The 20,135-nt window shown below is 45.1% G+C and overlaps 1 protein-coding gene across 1 annotated transcript in view; it reads right to left on the reverse strand.

Annotated features, from left to right (window-relative positions):
* The window catches only part of ACOT12 (acyl-CoA thioesterase 12), a 65,848-nt gene extending 45,926 nt beyond the window's left edge, over nucleotides 1-19,922 (reverse strand). Inside the window, exons 1-4 of the mRNA XM_066602952.1 lie at nucleotides 19,660-19,922; nucleotides 16,109-16,178; nucleotides 8,860-8,920; nucleotides 8,559-8,660 (exon numbers count right to left, since the gene is read on the reverse strand). Of these exons, the coding sequence (XP_066459049.1) occupies nucleotides 8,559-8,660; nucleotides 8,860-8,920; nucleotides 16,109-16,178; nucleotides 19,660-19,849 (423 nt within the window). The 5' untranslated portion in view covers nucleotides 19,850-19,922. The remainder of the gene's footprint in view (nucleotides 1-8,558; nucleotides 8,661-8,859; nucleotides 8,921-16,108; nucleotides 16,179-19,659) is intronic.
* Nucleotides 19,923-20,135: the final 213 nt, after the last annotated feature.

Genomic DNA, 20,135 nt, shown 5'->3' on the forward strand with positions numbered 1-20,135 from the left:
CTTCCCCCGGCTCTGTTTTCAAGTGCAAAGCGTCTGCCTTTATGCTTTGCAGGGAACTTCTCAAGAGGCATAGCAGAGGAATGGTGACGCTAATGATTGCAGCATCGCCGCTCACCATCTGGGTAGACTCCTCAAAGTTTCCAAGGACCTGGCAGATGTCTGCCAACCAGGCCCACTCTTCTGTAAAGAATTGAGGAGGCCGACTCCCACTGCGCCGCCCATGTTGGAGTTGGTATTCCACTATAGCTCTACGCTGCTCATAGAGCCTGGCCAACATGTGAAGCGTAGAGTTCCACCGTGTGGGCACGTCGCACAGCAGTCAGTGCACTGGCAGATGAAACCGATGTTGCAGGGTGCGCAGGGTGGCAGCGTCCGTGTGGGACTTGCGGAAATGTGCGCAGAGCCGGCGCACCTTTCCGAGCAGGTATGCCAAGCGTGGGTAGCTTTTCAGAAAGCGCTGAACCACCAAATTAAAGACGTGGGCCAGGCATGGCACGTGCGTGAGGCTGCCGAGCTGCAGAGCCGCCACCAGGTTACGGCCGTTGTCACACACGACCATGCCCGGTTGGAGGCTCAGCAGCGCAAGCCAGCGGTCGGTCTGCTCTGTCAGACCCTGCAGCAGTTCGTGGGCCGTGTGCCTCTTCTCTCCTAAGCTGAGTAGTTTCAGCACGGCCTGCTGACGCTTGCCCACCGCTGTGCTGCCACGCCGCGTGACACCGACTGCTGGCGACGTGCTGCTGCTGACACATCTTGATTGCGAGACAGAGGTTGCGTAGGAGGAGGAGGGTGGTTTAGTGGAGGAAGCATACACCGCCGCAGATACCACCACCGAGCTGGGGCCCGCAATTCTGGGGGTGGGTAGGACGTGAGCGGTCCCAGGCTCTGACTCTGTCCCAGCCTCCACTAAATTCACCCAATGTGCCGTCAGGGAGATATAGTGGCCCTGCTCGCCTGTGCTTGTCCACGTGTCCGTTGTTAAGTGGACCTTGGCAGTAACCGCGTTGGTGAGGGCGCGTACAATGTTGCGGGAGACGTGGTCGTGCAGGGCTGGGACGGCACATCGGGAAAAGTAGTGGCGACTGGCAACTGAGTAGCGTGGGGCCGCCGCCATCATTCCTTTGAAAGCCTCCGTTTCCACAACCCTATATGGCAGCATCTCCAGGCTGATAAATTTGGCTATGTGCACGTTTAACGCTTGAGCGTGCGGGTGCGTGGCGGCGTACTTGCGCTTGCGCTCCAACACTTGCGCTAGCGACAGCTGGACGGTGCGCTGCGAGACATTGGTGGATGGGGCCAAGTACAGCGGAGGTGAGGGTGTGGGTGCAGGCCAGGAGACGGTAGTGCCTGTGTCCTGAGAGGGGGGTTGGATCTCAGTGGCAGGTTGGGGCACAGGGGGGAGAGGCAGCGGTGCAAACCGGAGGCGGTGAACGGCCTTCGTCCCACCTTCTGGGGTGCTTGGCCATCATATGTCTGCGCGTGGTGGTGGCTCCCCGGCTGATCTTGGCGCGACAAAGGTTGCACACCACTGTTCGTCGGTCATCTGCACTCTCAGTGAAAAACTGCCAGACCTTTGAGCACCTCGGCCTCTGCAGGGTGGCATGGCGCGAGGGGGCGCTTTGGGAAACAGTTGGTGGATTATTCGGTCTGGCCCAGCCTCTACCCCTGACCACTGCACTGCCTCTTCCAACCTGTCCTGCTGCTGCACTTGCCTCCCCCTCTGAAGACCTGTCCTGAGTAGGCGTAGCAAACCAGGTGGGGTCAGTCACCTCATCGTCCTGCTGCTCTTCCTCCGAATCCTCTGTGCGCTCCTCCCTCGGACTTACTCCAATTACTATTACCTGAGTGATAGACAACTGTGTCTCATCGTCGTCATCCTCCTCACCCACTGAAAGCTCTTGAGACAGTTGCCGGAAGTCCCCAGCCTCATCCCCCGGACCCCGGGAACTTTCCAAAGGTTGGGCATCGGTCACGACAAACTCCTCCAGTGGGAGAGGATTCGGAACCAGCGCTGCCCATTCTGGGCAGGGGCCCGAGAACAGTTCCTGGGAGTCTGCCTGCTCCTCAGAATGTGTCATTGTAATAGAGTGAGGAGGCTGGGAGGAAGGAGGAGCAGCAGCAGCCAGAGGATTCAGAGTTGCAGCAGTGGACGGCGTAGAACTCTGGGTGGTCGATAGATTGCTGGATGCACTTTCTGCCATCCACAACAGGACCTGCTCACACTGCTCATTTTCTAATAAAGGTCTACCGCGTGGACCCATTAATTGTGAGAGGAATGTGGGGACGCCAGAAACGTGCCTCTCTCCTAATCCCGCAGCAGTTGGCTGCGATACACCTGGATCAGGAGCTCGGCCTGTGCCCACACCCTGACTTGGGCCTCCGCGTCCTCGCCCGTGTCCACGTCCTCTAGGCCTACCCCTACCCCTCAGCATGCTGTATTACCAGTAGTGCAGAAACAGAACGCTGTAATTAAATGTGCCGCTTATTGGCCTGTGGTTGGAGGCTGACTTCCCTTACGGAACGCACAGCAGAGCCAGGAAACAATTTTGCGCACGCCTGTAGTGAGACGTAGGTGCGCATGACTGAGCTAGTGGAATTCACAGCGCAGAAGCAGTCAAGTGGCCAAAGGCCAGTAGTAGGCCTTAAGTATTTTGCTTCTATTTTTTTAAAATGCTGAGCTGATACAGCAGACAGATACTGTAGGCAGCGTATAATATTATGTATACTGTTTCCCTCTGGCGGGATGACGGCGATCATGTAACAGACAGCAGATCCAAAAAACAATTTTGCGCAAGCCTGCTGTAACGCTTAGCTGCGTATTAATTACGATTACTACCCCCAGCAGACACGCATCAACTGAAGATGGTCACAGGCAGCCCAAATATAGTATTTTTCCCCAATTTTTTGGAAAAAGCCCACTGCCTATATAGCCTGAATATCTCTTTCCCTGCCTCACCAGTACTGGCCCTATACTCTGTACAATGACTGCAGACTGCAGACGCAATGCTCTGCACGGCCGATATACAAAAAAAAAAAAAAAAAATTGTGCAACACTGCTAAAAGCAGCCTCAACAGTACTGCACACTGTCAGATGTGGCCCTTAGAAGGACCGTTGGGGGTTCTTGAAGCCTAAAATAACTCCTAACGCTCTCCCTATAGCAGCTCCGGCACCAGCAGCACTGTCCCTGATCTCTGTCAGAATGCATCTGTGGCGAGCCGCGGGAGGGGCCGATTTATATACTCGGGTGACACCTGATCTCGCCAGCCACTCACTGCAGGAGGGTGGTATAGGGCTTGAACGTCGCAGGGGGAAGTTGTAATGCCTTCCCTGTCTTTCTATTGGCCAGAAAAGCGCGTTAACGTCTCAGATGAAAGTGAAAGTAACCCGAACATCGCGTGGTACTCGCCTCTAGTAACGAGCATCTCGAACGCGCTAATACTCGAACGAGTATCAAGCTCGGACGAGTACGTTCGCTCATCTCTATTAGTTATGAGTGGTGTTAAAGTGCCCTTTTCCGTTTTGGATATACATTCTCAGTATGTAGCCTTCTTAAAACAAGCATTTAAGTAATTTGTGCCCTCTTATGCAGTCAAGCCTGACAGGTGTATTTTTTGCTCAAAGAAAAAAAACTTCCTCCCTCCATCTGTCAGCTGCTGCACCCTTACAGACAGCTGGGACAACATTTTACACCAATTGTGATAAAAAGGAACAGAAAATTCTTAAACTGTTAAAAAGCTATATTATCTTAAAACAAAACCTACCGTAAAGTAAAGGTCCATTTACATGGGACGAAAGTCAGGAAAACAATGCCCGACACTTGTCCCTGTGTTTCCTTGCCCCTGTGCTCCTGCACGGGAGCTAGCAGAGCAGGCTGCTTAACGGAGCGGCCAGCAGGGGGGCGGGGCAGTGCAGGAGATTTCTCCTCTCGCTCCCCGCCCCTCTCCATTGAGATAACACAGCGGCTGTTCACTACTGAAAGGCCGCTGTTTAAACTGCACGATGAGCTCACCGCCCATCGTTTATGCAGCATAAATTATGAGATCGTTTAAATGGCGACCGTTCAGTAGTGAACAGCCGCTGTGTTCTCAATGGAGAGGGGCGGGGGAGCGAGAGGAGAAACCTCCTACACTGCCCCACCCCCCTGCTGGTGGCTATGTGAACCAGCCTGCTCTGCTAGCTCCCATGCAACAGGACGTGTAAATGAACCTTTATTCAAATTGTAAATAAGCCACCTTGATAACTCAACTTGATATCACAGGTTGGCAAACAGTCAAGCTAAATAACGCATCTGTATCTGCAACTTAGCACTTAAAGGTGTTTTTACACGAGACGAACTGTTAGGCAACAGATACCCGACAGGTTGCCCCAGCGGTAATCGTTCCTGTGCCTTTACCCAGGAACGAGCATCGCTGACTGAATGGAGGAGTGGTTCCTCCACACCTTACAGAAGCATCCTTTTATCAGAAAACATTGGGGCACTGAAAATGGGGCACTTCTGGGGAAGGAAATCATTTTAGTCTATCGACACTATGGTATGACATTTGTGTTAAGGGACAATTATCTGCACTATTAAAGAGGTTGTCCATATGTAAACTATTGATGGCATATCAGGATAGGTAATCAATAAATCACTAAGTCTGTCTTCAGAGAACCCTGCTGAGCAGCTGATTTCTGCAGGAAGCAGACAGCTCTGTTCTCTGTACTGGCCAGGCTTGGTATTGCAGGCCAAAGTTCCTATTCATTTTAATGGGAACTTGGTCTGCAATACCAAGCCTGCCACTGCAGATAGAACGGAGCAGTCTGCTTCTTGCAGAAATCAGTTCAGTGCACCATCAAATAGCTAATCGGTAGGTATCTTGGGTGATTGACCCCAATTAATGACCTATCCCGTGGATAGTCCCTCAATAGTTTACAACCCCTTTAAATTTACCTATAGTTAAGTTCTTCACACCCCTTTGACTTCTGCTCGAATATGAACATGCTGCAGATGAGGGCAGATAATGTTTTAGGAATTGTGGAGAAAAACGATGCAGTACAGTGGTGTCTATACTGGGGCAGTACACTGTATATGGTGCTCCCTATACTCACTTTTTCAAGTTTGCTCTGGAGTTTTACACCTAGTCCTCTAACCAGTTGACAATTGCATAAAACTGGACTTTCATGGAAAACTGTAATTTCATCACTGTTAATGATTACAGGCTCGTGTCCTGTAGTAACACTTGGATTTATAGTTTGTGTTCAAAGTTACAAAGATGACCATAAGATAGCAACACTCCCTGACCTTTACCATACTGAGATAACAGTCCAATAATGGGCAAAAGTAAATGTAAGGAGACTTTGACACTACAAGGGACATCAGACCACAAGCGCCTATGACTGCGTTATGAGGACACATCCGGCTGATCATCCTCTGATGGAATTTTCCTTAATGATCAAGAAATTTTATAGTATCATTTTTGGAAACTTCCTGCATGTTCTTTATGTAGATACAGAGAACATCCATCTAGAGAGGGTGTTACTTTAAAATGTAACCAACTATTGAAAAGCAATATGGTTGCATAAAAAGGAATTCCAGGTCTAGACTTTGTTCCATCGGTCATAACACTAGTTCCAAACTATTGACCAAGCCCGCTACAGAGCAGAAAATACGTCCTGGCACAGTGCTGGGAACAGTAGTGCAACTCTAGTGGAGGCAGTTGCACCTGGACTCCGAGTTCTAGGGGGCCCATAAAGTCTTTTGTAAGAGACCAGTACTAGAAGTGAAGTAATATAACGGGGGGCCCGGTTACTGATTTTGCACTGGGGCCCAGCAGCTTCTGGCTGAAAAATCATCTATGTCCAACAAAAGTAGGGATGTAGACGGCAGAAAAGATTGTTCCCCTTAATATAGTTAAACTTAATTGTTACAATTTCATTTGCTTGTTGTATTTTTATTGCAACAAGTTATAGCTCGATACTGTCAGAGCGGATACTGGCATGGATATCACAACTGAAGGAAGCCGCACAAAACTGAAATACATGGGAGCTCGCATTTAGGGTCGTGAACGACTAAACAGCTAACAGAAGTAAATATGACAAAGTTATGGGTATTAAACACATTTTGTTTTAAGTCACGTTTTAAAACCAATTCTAGTCAAAAGTAAAAAAAAAAAAAGCAAAAACCACCAACAGGTGACCTTCCAATTCTAGGAAACAGATTACATTGTGAATACTAAATGGACCTGCTGGACATATGCATAATGAAGTAACTTATTAATAAGTATACATGTAAGCACTGGTAACAGTTGAAAACATCTAGAGTCAGAGTTCCTGGCAAGCTTCATGCTTATATGCAAGAGACAATGAGCGAGAGCAGCAGTCGGGCAAGTTTAAATGCAGGGGACTTGCAGTGTAGATTTTGCAGACAAATTCGCAGTACAACGCATTCATTGAATGGCTCTGATTGGTTCTCGAGCGCCGTGGCTCAGCCAATCAGCTTCCTGGAGGTGGGGATTTTAAACCTCCAAATCAGGAAGCACTGAGGAAAAACTTCAAGTGTGCTGGAGCTTCAGGGGAGATGTGCGGGAAGCTGTCAGCTCCTGTTAGGTGATTTTTTTTTAATGCAGCTAGGACTTCTATTTCAAGCTCCCCAAAAATCACAGCAAAAGAGTGCTACAAAGACGTGCGACTTTGTAGCGACACAAAATTGCAATATTGCCGTGAGAAAACGCAGTGATATCGCACAGAGTGCAAATATGATCTTCGTTGCAATTTTCTCTCGGCGATCTCACCGTTTCCCATGTGAAAGAGGCCTAAAGTAGAGAGGGGCTGAGCAACTGCCGGAGTCTCTGGAGGCAGGGGTTTATTACCAAATCCTGTACTTGGCACTGGCTGCACCCTTTCATCGCTGAAAACCTCAGAAAAAAACTTAAAAAAAACCACAACCACCACATTTGACGTTCAAAAGCTAAATTTTTGTCTTTTATATACACAGGGTTACTACAACTTGAAACCCTATAACTCCTGTTTATTGACACAGACACCGAAATTTTATAATCAATGGAAACATTCAAAAAATTTAATTTTGTAAGACTGCCTAGCAAGAATACAGTCTTTGTTGCCCATAGCAACCAATCACAGCTCTTATTTTACCTCATCAGCTTGAGAAATGAAAGCTGTGCCGTGATTGGTTGCTATGGGCAACAAGGACCGTCTTACTGCTGGACTGCTTTGCTAAAGGAGGCGCAAAATATTTTATTCTGCTGTAGTCTTTGCTAGGGGGATATGAGGCAAAAAGCTGCCAATGAAGATAAAAGTTGTATTTCATGTCTACTGGGTCTATTAGTGTGTAATGTTATTTTCTAACAGTTTGAGGAAGATCTACCCAGTGGGCACAATTCATAAGTGGTAGTACAAATTATATTAAAAAAGTTGCATCTGTAAGCAAGAAAATCTGTCCGTCCACCAGTAAGCGGGGAAACAGTGGAGCACGTCCGGGCAAGTTTCACAGAAATTCACAGTGAGGGCAAGCAGAGAACTTGACATCCCATGGCAGATTGTGCGGAAGATTCTGCACAAATGCTTGCAAGGTTATGTCTATTAACTGCAATTGTTACAGTACCAGAAACCAGACAACATTTTTGTGAAAGTAAGCAGACTAATGGAAAGCGATGGTTTCATGGAATCTTTAGTGTTTAGGGATGAAGCTGCCTTCCACCTTTCTGGCACAATTAAATAAACGTCAGAACCTGGGGGAGGGGAACCCACATACCTACAGGGAACTTTTGGGCGACTCCTCCAAGGTGAAAGATCAATGGAACACTCAAATTTTCATTTAGCAAAGCCGTAAGTGTAAGACGGTCCTTGTTGATAGTCAATCACAGTGAAGACTTCATTTTACCTAAGCAGCTTAAGAAATTAAAGCTGCGCTGTGATTGGCTCCTATGGGCAACAAAGATAGTCTTACAGTTCCGGCTTTGCTAAATTGAAATATTTGTGTCATCCATTGAGCTCAAGTTTATGTATCTAAAAATTTTATAAATTATATGCACATTTAAGTAAGCCAATCAGTGCAAGCTATTAAAGGCCCATTTACACATGATTATTGCTCAACATTCGTTCAAATGATGTCTTTTGAGTGATAATTGTTGCGTGTAAATGCTACCATTGTTAGCTTTTCGGCCGAAGGATGAGTTTTAGATCAGCATAAAAGCAATCGTTTGGCTGGCCAGCTGATGATAGGGACCGCATGCTGTGATTTTCTGTTGGAGCACTGATAACATTGTTTTCAGCTGCTGTCCCAGAGGAGAACAATGGAGCTGTATGCAGATAACAGACCACCCACTGTCATCTGCCTACAGCAAAGGGAGTTTAATTTAAATGCAAATTAAGCTAACAAGCTACTAATAAGCATTAGTGCCCATTAGTAGCTATGCAAAATGAGCGCTCAAAACTGTCACTCAAACATTTTGAGCGAATTTTGAGTGATCTTTGCGTGGAAATGGGTTTTAGCTTACATCCAAGTCTGAACCCACAACTGTACATTAGCTTTAATATACTAAGTGCTCAGTTCACACATTACCTTTTTTGCTCCAAGAGGTTTGACCACATATGTTGAAAATGCTGTGCAAACATGCTTCTGGCTACTTGTAAGGGGATCTTCCACAACAACATTAATGCCAACCTGTAAACATTAAATGCTGAAATTATTTATGTACGCACCACATGTAGCGGCATACAAGTGAATTGTTCATTATAGATATTTATATTATACATAAATTGGTGAAAGAAAAATACTAAAGCAATAGGACATAAATGAGCATTTATCATCCAATTCGAAAAAAACCCATTGAAAACAACAAACCTACAGATGGCTAGTTTACCTCCATACTGGTGTTAAACGCTCTGTTCACTTTTGCCCGGATGCAAATTTGTTGCCCAATCCTAAGAGAGAGAAGAAATCCCAACATTATGGTTAGAAGGAGAATATAAACTAGCAAGATTTGAATGTAATGTATAGCTATTCCTATAAACAAATATTCTTTAAAAGGCCTTTTACACTTTTACAAACTTTTTAAATCTTTACACTTTTATTCTTGTAATCAAGTTGTTTTTTTTTAATGAAGACTTTGTAATTGGGTTTGATTAAAAATTTTTGCTTGTTGGATTTCTACACTCGTATTGGAAACAAGGCACTGGCTTTCCACTGAGCTATTACAATAAAGCTGTATGACCGTACTGGGGAATGTGGGGTGGGAGTAGAAGGGGTGAGAAGGATAGAGCAGAGAAAGCCATTATAGAAGGCTGCAATGCACTCCAGGTGATTTTCCTGCTATTAGCCGTGAGGGGGAAGGAACCAGAGGAGGAGATAGCTGTGTAGTATTGAGTGGACGTGGTTATGCTACACAACCTCAGAGAAATTGGAGGGACTGCTGAGCTTGTGTGCATTCATGAGACCAGCTGATCAGTGCTGGGACCATGACCCCCCCAGCCAGAACTTGAGTGTAGGACCGCCAGCAAATAAAGTTTGAGGCCTTCTAAATACATAAGGAAAATACAAGAAAAAAAGAAAAAAAAACACAGCTAAGTGCATCTTTTATATACAGGGACTTAGTAAGAGATGTATATTGATTTTTTTCTATGCACAAAAATTTTCATAGCCTTTAAAAAAAAAAAAAAAAGAAGGAAGCAACTTTGCAAAGTTGTTTAAAAACACACCAGTGTTCTATGTATACTTCTCCTATTCAGCATTCTAAGTCTCCTTGGTAGCAGACTACAAAAGACCTTTGCAAGCTTATCTTGCTGTCATGGTTTTTATGGTTTATTACCTTATATCTGACCCAAAGTCCACTGTCTGTAGGTTAGCAATGATGGAGTAACAGCTGCATTTTACATACAGTACATAGGAGCAATAAGAAAACAATGGCAGCAAACTCAATTTTTTTCCCTTCTGTACCAAAACTCAGCTGCCCTCAGCATATGTCCAGTTTGGCTAGGTTAGCTGATCAGGACATTTAGCACAGTTCATGTGGGTGTATATAGACCAGTCTAATCTGGGCTCCGCTCCTTATGTGGCAGAACAGCTTTCACAACCCCTAGTGGTCCTTTTAGATAGAACAAGAATCAAATGCTTCTCGTTTGCATGTGCTGGTGATGCAATTCTCGTTCAGAGTTTCATATTCCTATGCGATTTACCAAATGATCAGTGTTTAAACTGGCCGACAAGTAAACAATCTGGCGCTGATTTTTATGCCGGCTGAAACTGGACAAGTGAGAACCGCACGATTCTCAGTAGTTGTTGGCCTGCGTTTAAACTGAACAGTTATCGTTCAGTTTCACTCATTTTAAATGATTAGACTGAATGACCGTCGTTCAGTTTAAGCGCAGCTTAAGGCCATATTCACACAAGCGGTTTTTACACGACCATCTGAAGCACTGGTTTCCAATGTATTCAATCCAATGAGCAACCGTTGTTCCGAGAACAGGACATCGGTGACCAATTTTATACACCACTGTAAAAGATAGGTATTGCCCTTTTTGACAAGTTACGCTAGAAGCTCCCATAGATTCCTATGGTAGTTTGAAGGAAAAAAAAGGGAGAGGGGGAGGGAGTTCAGCAGCATCCAGCACCAGGAAAGGATTACAGCTGCCTCTATTTATCCATTAGAAGGCATTCCAAGGATTTCTGTCGACCAAGGGATTTCCACACTGTGGCATATATTATTGCCAATATGCCGCAACCACCTGTGTGAATGGATGAGAATGCAAATTTTGACCGGAACTTGATCGCAGCCTTTTCCTTTTGACACGTTTGTTGGCTGCGATGCGGCCAGCGTGAAAATGCTATGCTCATCTAAAAGAGGCCCAAGACTGTATAATAAATGGCACACAGAAGGTGGTGGTGGGGTGCTGTTAAAGATTGTTCACTAGGGCCCAGAAAAGTTACGTCACAGCCAGGACAGCAGGGGTAACCTATAATAAAGCTTTGCCAATACTGGCAGGTTCATCCACATCAGTCATTCTATATTACACTGACAGGTCACTGTTTGAGGATGACACAGAAAATCAGACAAAGATGGAAACAAATGAACTCCTGAAAGACCACATGAGCTAACGACCCTGTGAACATTTTATGTAATTGGCCTAGATTGGATGGCACAACAGTATTTCCTGCTAAGCTGCACAATCCATCTTAATAAACAGAAGGCTTTTGTGGCGGAAATGTCCCTGAACATCTATTGAAATCATTTACTTAGTGTTGCTCCCATCCATTTCAAGTATTAATTTAACTTGTAACCCAGAACAATTCTTGTCAGGAAGACAGAAGGTTCCCGGACTGAAAATAGGCCGCTGCTGGGAGAAGCAAGAAGTTTTCCACTCTCCCCTGCCAGGGTCCTTTAATCCTGTGGCAAGAGGACCAATGACAGGAGGGGAGGAAACTTCACCGTGATGCACGGAGGAATTTTAATGGATCATATGAAGTCTGCCAACTAAATATAGACAATAGTGATGGCATGGGAAAATGACGACTGCTTGACGCGACAGTAAACACCTTAAGACGATCTTGTAGTTCAGTAACAGACTGCATACAATGCCAGACCTAGCACCATACTGACCCATACATAAGCAGCAGACCGCACCTGCAGGCAAGTGGGGGAGAATTGGAGTTTTCCCAATGTTGCCCTCTCTTCTCAGACTTCTTCCCTTCTATGAAAGGGAGTAAGATGAGTTAAGTATATTGGGGCTATTACTGATATTGTAGCTCCCTGTAATATTTAGTATACAGCTTCCTTTAAAGTCTAATTCAGCACACAAGCTGGCAGTTCTGGCACGACTGCAATTAAGTTAAATAATTTGCTTTTCCCATATCACACTCCAAGGACTAGGAGTTGTTTTGCCGAGTAGTTGCTTTAATTGTCCCTATGACATAGAACACTGTTCATGTGTCGTTAGCATCTTTGTAGCCCTTCAGAGTTGCCATGAGAGTAATCAGGTGGTGGGAACAAACATCACTAGTGACTTCTTCCAAGTGATGGCAGCTAAAGCAGCTGTATATCATGAAAACCACCATTTGATGTGACAGCTGTAAAAAAAAAAATTAAACATTTTTCTTATTTTGTCAAAACAGAGAACTTGAACTTGCAACAATTTGATCACTTTTACAGTGTAATGCAATACCGTATTGCATTAAACTGTATTAAAGGCTGCCTATTAAAGACAGGTCACAGGCATGTTTTAATAGGCCAAACAATCATGGAGCTATGGGGGACTTCAGAAGGCCCCAGGCTGCCATGGCACCCAGACAGCAACCGCACAATCTTATCACAGCAGGGCATTTGAATGCCACTGTTAGAATGGACAGTGGCATTGAAAAGGTTAACAGCCACGATCTGAGATCTCTCCAATCGCAGCTTTTGCGGGCAGTTGATGGCTGCTATAGACAGCTGTTTCCCAGGTACCTGAGCCCTCTGCATATGCTGTGGATATCTATATAGTGTCCTAACTACATGTGTACAATTAGGATATATATAACCATGTGTCAGGAAGGGGTTAATATTGGATGCTGGATCCTACAGATGCATAGACCCATTGATCACTATATAAGGTAAATGGTGTTTATTCTCTTTATGGTGGCAGAATGGTCTATTATCAGCGGTGTAACTAACTGGTGCAGAAGATGCGGTTGCATCTGGGCCTTGGAGTCTTAAGAGGGAGCATGAGGTTTCTTTCACATGGGCAACAGCGATAGCGCCACGAGAAAATTGCAGCAATATTACAGCTGTGTTTTGTGCTATGTCGCTGCGTTCTCTTCCAGTGATGTCGCGATTTTATTGCGATACAAAGTTGCAGCCCAGCCAATCACTGCAGCGTTTCATGGACCAATCACAGCCATTCAATGCGATGGCTGCAATTGGTTCATTCAGCGCTGCAGTGACTGTCTGAGCCGCAGCACTCGAAAACCAATCAGAGTCAGCGCTTCCTGGAGGCGGGGTTTTTAAAACCCCTGACCAGGAAGCGCTGGCTGAAGACTTCAAATAGGTGCCGCGGAACTGTGGAGAAGTGCGGCGAGCAGACAGCGCCTGTTAGGTAATGTATTTTTTTTTTAATGTAGCTAGGGGTTATTTTAGGGGAACCATAGGATATCCTACTGTAAAAGTTGCATTGCACAAAAACAGTTTTCATGTGATGCAACACAAAGGAAGGCTCCATTAGGAAACATGGGCTACAAAACCTAGCCAATCACGGCAATATTCAGCATGCCGCAATTTTCTCCTCTTGCAATGTAGCAGACTACAAAACATCGCTAGTGTGAAGGAACACATTAGAAAGTATGGGCTTCACATACATGCGATTTTTAGTGCTGTTGCATCGCGGGAGAATAGCACGATTTTGTCATCCCTGTGAAAGCGGCCTTATAGTTGGAGGCCCCTGCTGCAGACTTTGCACTGGACCTCCAAGTTAGACCCCTGTAATCCCTATATCACTGTGTGCATTATCTTTTAGCTTTATCCCTGTGCTGTCACAACACTGCATTATTTCTGTTTTTGAGAAGTCACTTGAGTCCTTAACCATCAGCTGTGACTTCACTAGGTTTATAACCTAACTAATCATTGCGCAATAATCCTTTCCAACTTTCCTGTTTACCCTGATATCACCTTGAGCTTTTGTATTGTGGACATGAGGCACAATGCTGGTCTTCCATTTGGGCATTCACATAGTTTTGTCATAACACTATCATTCATTACCCCTTTTCAGACATCGCCACTTACCAGTTCCCATAGCAATACCACCATATAGAAATAGTGCATATAATTTCCCAATGGCTTGCCTGCCTCATAAGATAGTAGTAAGATCATTTGGGGACCCAGTTCTAGACTTTGCATAAAGGGCTAGGAGGAGTTGCAAATTATGACTCAGGCCAACAGTACACTTTAGGCCTCCCTCAGACGTTTTTGTACAGTGTTTATTGTCGTCTTTTCAGCACTGTGCTCTGTACAATGCTCCCATTCATTTCAATGGAGTTATTCACACAAGCATCAATATGCAGAGTCTTTAACGCTGTGCTTTGACAGTGATGCAGGTTCTTTTTTCAGCCATGCGTCGCCCATTGAAATCAATGGGCAGTGGTTTCAGGGCTGCTGAAAATGTGGCACAACTTGGTACCATGTTTTTGACAGTGCTAAACTCTAGCCACACTACCCAAAAAAAATTAAATACTCACCTAGCTGGCACCCTCCGATTCCATCCCACTAATCTCCAGAGCACCAGGCAGGCTGCCGGCCCACTTTTCATTACAAACGGAGCATCTTTTGCTAGTGACCAGGTTTGAAGACCCCGCCTCCAGCAAGAGATTGCTCTGATTAGCTGTGATTGGTTCCTTGAGCGCTGGCTGAATCAGAATCAGTGCTCGATGAACCAATCACAGCCATTCGATGAATGGCTGAGATTGGTGCATCCAGCGCTGGCTCTGATTGGCTGAGCTTGCGGTGCTCAGCTAATCAGAGCAATCTCTTGCTGGAGGTGGTATCTCCAAACCCGGTCACTGGCAGAAGATTCTTCGTTGGTGATAAGTGCCTGAAAGCCTGCCAGTAGCTTCGGAGAGCAGCGGGAAGATCTCGGACAGTGTCAGCTAGGAGAATTAGTTTTTTTTGTTCAGCTTCCTTTGCTGCATTTTCAGCTGTGCTGAAAATGCAGACAACATGCATGCCAGCGCTGCTGAAACTGCAGTGAATGCAGCATTGAAAAATGCTGCATTCCTGCACACGTCTGTGTGATGGAGACCTGATGCAACTAATCAAGGGCCTTGTTAGTGTATTTGATTCATCTCAAGCACACCTAATGGTCAAAAAATTCAAGCACCTAGGAGTTGTCGGAATCAAATTAAACTTCATATGAGTGATTGTAATACTGATATGTGATGACAACATCGGAGCAAAAGTATCACTTATTGCAGAAAACTGAACACTTGGAGGGAGGCTCCAGTACCCCAGTGTGCCGTCTCTAGCTTGGATGCAAGATTGATAATGGCGAGCATAGAGGCATTAGTTTGGGCCATAGTCCATGACCAAACTAAAGCTGGATTCTTTGCTGAAGGCAACCTGGTTCCACTCTGTAACAGTCCAATTTCATTGTTCATGACACCACTGCTAATGGAGGTAATAGTAGTTGGGTGTCAAAAGCAGAATATATAATGGATGCCATGAGACCAAGTGCCATGGCCAAGAGCCTGGGAAGGTTTCTAGATGTGAACATCCACCAGACAAGCGTCACTAGCTTAGCTATTAAGTGTGATGCTATCATAAGCTAGCCTGTCTAGGGAGCCTTCTCTGTCTTGGGTCCTCGTGACTGTGTTAAAGTCACCACCCAAAGATAACTTGACAGGGGGTAAAAAGGTACAGCTTGAGCTTCAGAGATCCTTACAGTCCCACTCGTGTCACTTCATAAGGACATCCAGGATCAGGTATCTCCATATTTCTACTTCAACCTCTCAGCATTCAACCATTGTGGTAATAAAACCCCGACTCGGCTATATGCCTCAGCTGCAAGAGACCAGTAGGATGGACCAGACCTCCACTCCCTCTGTCTTCTCTACAGCTGCCAAATTTGGTAGCCTGGTCTCTTACAAAAAAAATAAAAAAAAGTCATCTTCAATACAGTCAAGAAAATCAAAGGCCTCGAGTCCAGCCTTATCCAACTTCATGCTGGCAACATTAAATTGATGCGAGCATCAACGGTGCGGGTGCAGCCATAACTGGTGGTGATTGAGTTAGACTGCTTTCTACTTCCTACCCTCCTTGCCTTGTTTTTGTGGCCACAAAGGTTTATGCCTGAGGGCTCCGGGCCAGTCCTCCCCTTGGAGGTCACTGAACCCCTAGAGAGATCCAATTTGGACTACTTCGATTTCACAATCCGAATGCAAAGATGGATTTTTCTAGTAGGATTAAAATTAGTGTGCGCAGGTAGTTTTGGGTAGGTGTGACTATTAAATCCATGAGCTATACGCAGAATTTACACTATTATCTACAGTCCATTACACTGGTGTTTGTCAATTCCGAATGAACCTTGAACATTACAGTAACATGACGACTTTAGGGGTTATAGACAATAGGCTTGTTCTGATGGGAATCTTACATGGCTGTCTCTTCAATCTGTATATCGTCCACAGAGGCTGTAACGCAGGCCACACCAGCATGTCTCTCCGCTGGGGAGAGAAACAAAAAATTGACAGAATAATAACTTATGAATAGGTCATAATATTAACCATAAATACATAACTTTATTTCAGACTATAATAGAAACATGGAAGATACAAATGGTGACACTCCTCAGCTGATACCACCTAGAACAGACTGCATCGCCAATGGCATTTTACATGTTCACTAAATGAATGGATCACAATGTCACCTTGCTTATTTTCATCTATAGTATCAACTGGTCATCCTTGACTGGTGAACCTAAGAATAGGAGACAGGGACCTAAACGGGCAAAAAAAAATCCACCATGCCCTTTTTCACCTGTTGTGTGTTTGGCATTGGGAATAATTAACTTAAAATTTTAATTGCGTGTTGCCAATAAACGGATTAACAGAACTAACGTTAAACTGTAGGCAATATAACATCAGGGGTTTTGCCATGTTTCACATGAAGGTATCACAGATTGAGGGCCACTCACATGGTGTACCTTCTGTCTGCATTACATCCATAGTCACTCATCTCCACTAGGACTTCCTGGTGGCGTCAAGATACACTAATACCAACAGTATACCGTATTATGTTCCATATCAGACATAAATCTCTCATTAAGGTCTATGGAATCGTGTAAAAATGCTGCAAAACACTATCTACACATGTTGCCAGGAGGCAGTGGTGGTTGGGGGTGGAACAAACTGACATTAATTGGGCCGTCTTGCATGTGAAAAATGCAGTCAATACAGATGTAAGAAATGTGCACAATGAAAATAGTGCATTTCATGAAATGGAAGTGTGTCCGCCCATGTGAAGAAGCCCTAATATAGCAGAGAGGCTGCATTAGGAAAGTAGAGCATCAAAAGCATCTCCTTTAGGGACCTTCACACAGGATGGAATATTCTGCAACATTGCAGTTAGTGCCAATTTTGGTGCAGAACTCATGGGTGGCATATTCCATCCCATGTGAAAGGTCCTTAAGGGCTCTTACCCACTGGCGATAGACTTTCCTGCGATGCAAGAGAGTGAAAATGCATGATTATGAAACCAATGATTTTCAATTGCTTCATTCTCATTGGCAATGTCTTCACTCAAGGCTCAAAGCTCTAAGAAAAATCTGTGCTATCGCCCACCGTTCTCAATGGAGCTGGCGGCAGCAGCGTCGGCCTGACTGAAAACATAGGGAATACATCGCTCCCCTGACACAGCTGTGACAGCTATGGCAGAGGATTCCTTGGTGTGGCAGAAGTATACAATGCTATCCCATTACTTTCCATGGGACTGGTACTGATGACACCCCATTGAAAGCAATGGGATGAAGGCATCCCCTGCAGTGATGTTTTTTAGGGTGGGCGGGGGACTTGAAATATAAGCACTACCCTGAAAATAATTCCTAGCTGTAAGAAAAAAGAAAATGATTTCACCTAAAAGCCGTCCGGCACTTCTGTCCCCAGCACTCTACATTTGTCTTTTGGCGGCCGTGGATTGAAAAATCCCTGCCTTTGAAAAAGCACTGCCTCTGATTGGTCACAGCACGCAGCCAATCAGAGGCAGCGCTCAGCCATCATTGAATGACTTGCCGTTTATGGGGCTCAAAGGTACTGACAGGTTCCAGGATTTCATAAAAGCAGGGGCCAGATGAAGATTTGACCAGAGGGAGGATTATACTACGTAGAGCCAGTTTGTAGTCTAACTATGGAGACACTTAGGTCTGCATAGATACTACAGAAACAAATATATACAATGTGTAGTCAAAACTCCAAGTTCCATGTTTATATTCTAGAAGTGAATGTAGTAAAAGAATGGTGCTATACACAACCTCCAACCGGTCAGCTCTTACCAAATGCAGACTAGGTAGACAGAGCTGAGGTTAAATGGTGCAAACCATTGTGACAAATTACTTTACTTCAATTTTAGGTTGTGTTGAGACAAATTAGGGATTTATGGCCCATGTACATGAATTTCCTGCAAGAGCGCAGGAATTTGAATAATCGTACTGTGTAAATGCCTGCAGAATCATTCAGCTTTTGAATGCAAAAAACTGAATGGCACACCATTCAGAGTAAGCAGCAGTCATTCACCTGAGCCGCACTCAGAGCAATGCCAGCGATACTCGCTCCTGTGTAACACCACAGAAGCGAGCATCACTGGGACAAGTGTCAGGCAAAGTTTGCTTAACAGCTCGTCCTGTTTAACTGGGCCATTCAATTTCATAGTCCTATACCCTAAACACATTAAAACTGGTTTTCTGGTCCAGAGTCATTGATGACCTATCCTCAGGATAGCTCAATAGCAGATCAGCAGGACCGTTGCCCCAGAGCCCTGTCAATCAGCTGATCGGGAAAAGCTTGTGGCCGGCCAGCTCCCACTACAATGAATGGAAGAGCTTCACTATCATATTAGACCACTGCAAAATGGACAGCACTTTTATACCACAAGCAAGCTCTTTCCCATCAGCTGATTGGCGGGGTATGGGGAGCAAACCCCTGATCTGCTGTTGATGACCTATCCTAAGGACAGGTCATGAACAACTTTGAACCAGGAAACCAAGGATTCGGTCATCAGAATTTCAGATAAGCTGCCACTACAGGCGCACTCCAGATAAGTTTGAAACCAAAAATGAATGTTTGTTATACCAAAAATGTGCATTTATATGCTACATATATATGCCGATTGACCCACTTTGAGTCACAGAGGTCACGACATCCCATTATTTACACTTTCCCCACAGCTTGGCCGCTACCGCAGTCGGTGTCAGCACAATTCGTGCAGCCCTCTGCACCAGCCGAAAACAGACATGTGCACTGAAATAAATGTGTATGGCGCATGTTAGTTTTCGGCTGAGGCAGAGGGCTGCACAGCGCTGGGGCGGGTTCTCAACGCAACTTGCACCGATGTTGGTGGGGGCAGTGACATGAACAGGATGCAGTGACCTGAGGTGGGCATACAGGGCACCAAAATCTAAATTAAATGTATTATTAATTATTTTTTTCTTTTAAAGACACATGACCAGGATGTATTACGTGTGTCTGGTAGCACTGTGGTGGCAGTTCATAATCTCAAATTCTGATAAGTTTTTTTAATGCAATAATGTTTCATTACGTCCCCTTGTAACTTGACACAAATATACTCATAAAAAGTTTGTTTGAAATAGGAACTTTCCTTTTCTGCAGAAACCACACTAATATTGAACCTCACATCTATTCAAGGGAATGTGGCTGAGCTGCAATACCATGTACATCCACACACAGGAGTGTGGCACTGTTTGTTGGTTAAAAAAAAAAAAAAAAAGAGCCCGGACAACCACTTTTTTTGTCGTGGTTCATGGTAATGCATGATTGGTAGCTCAACATAGTAGCTGAATAAGGATATGACTTATAGTAATCATATCCTAATTACCCATTATAATGTATATTACAAACATATATGAACTTTATCACACGCATTCTTCATGTCTCTAGAAATCAAGAAACAGCTGAGTAACAATCCAAGGCTTACCTGCCAGGCAGGCTGTAGTGTCAATCCAGGTGAGGAGCTGTCCAGCACTCAGCTCACCCCTGTGGTTGGAGTGCCAGGGGTTCACAGTGTGGCACATCTGTACATCACCCATCTCATAGCCAGATGTCAGGGCTGTGCCCTCTCTCCAGGGGTCACCTGCTGCATCAGCCGGGTCTCCAGACAGTAGCATGCGGGTCACCGTCACAAACTTCTGCAGGAGATGTCTGGGAGATGGGAGCCGAATCCTGGATCTGCGAGCAGCAAGGAGATACAATGCCAAGTGTGCAGAGAACAGGAGGGAGGGCAGGACCAGGCGGTATAAGAGTGACATGTGGGTGGAGGTATCTGGAGGAGGATGCAGAAACTTGAGGAGCAAGTACTGGCAGTGCACTGTCTCCAGCAGGTGCCTCTCATGTCTGAATGATACAAAGTACACCCTGTGCACAGCTGTGTCAGGTCACATGCCTGGACCACAG

Source organism: Eleutherodactylus coqui, chromosome 5 (genome assembly GCF_035609145.1).
Source record: "Eleutherodactylus coqui strain aEleCoq1 chromosome 5, aEleCoq1.hap1, whole genome shotgun sequence".
In the NCBI taxonomy this organism is placed as follows: domain Eukaryota; kingdom Metazoa; phylum Chordata; class Amphibia; order Anura; family Eleutherodactylidae; genus Eleutherodactylus; species Eleutherodactylus coqui.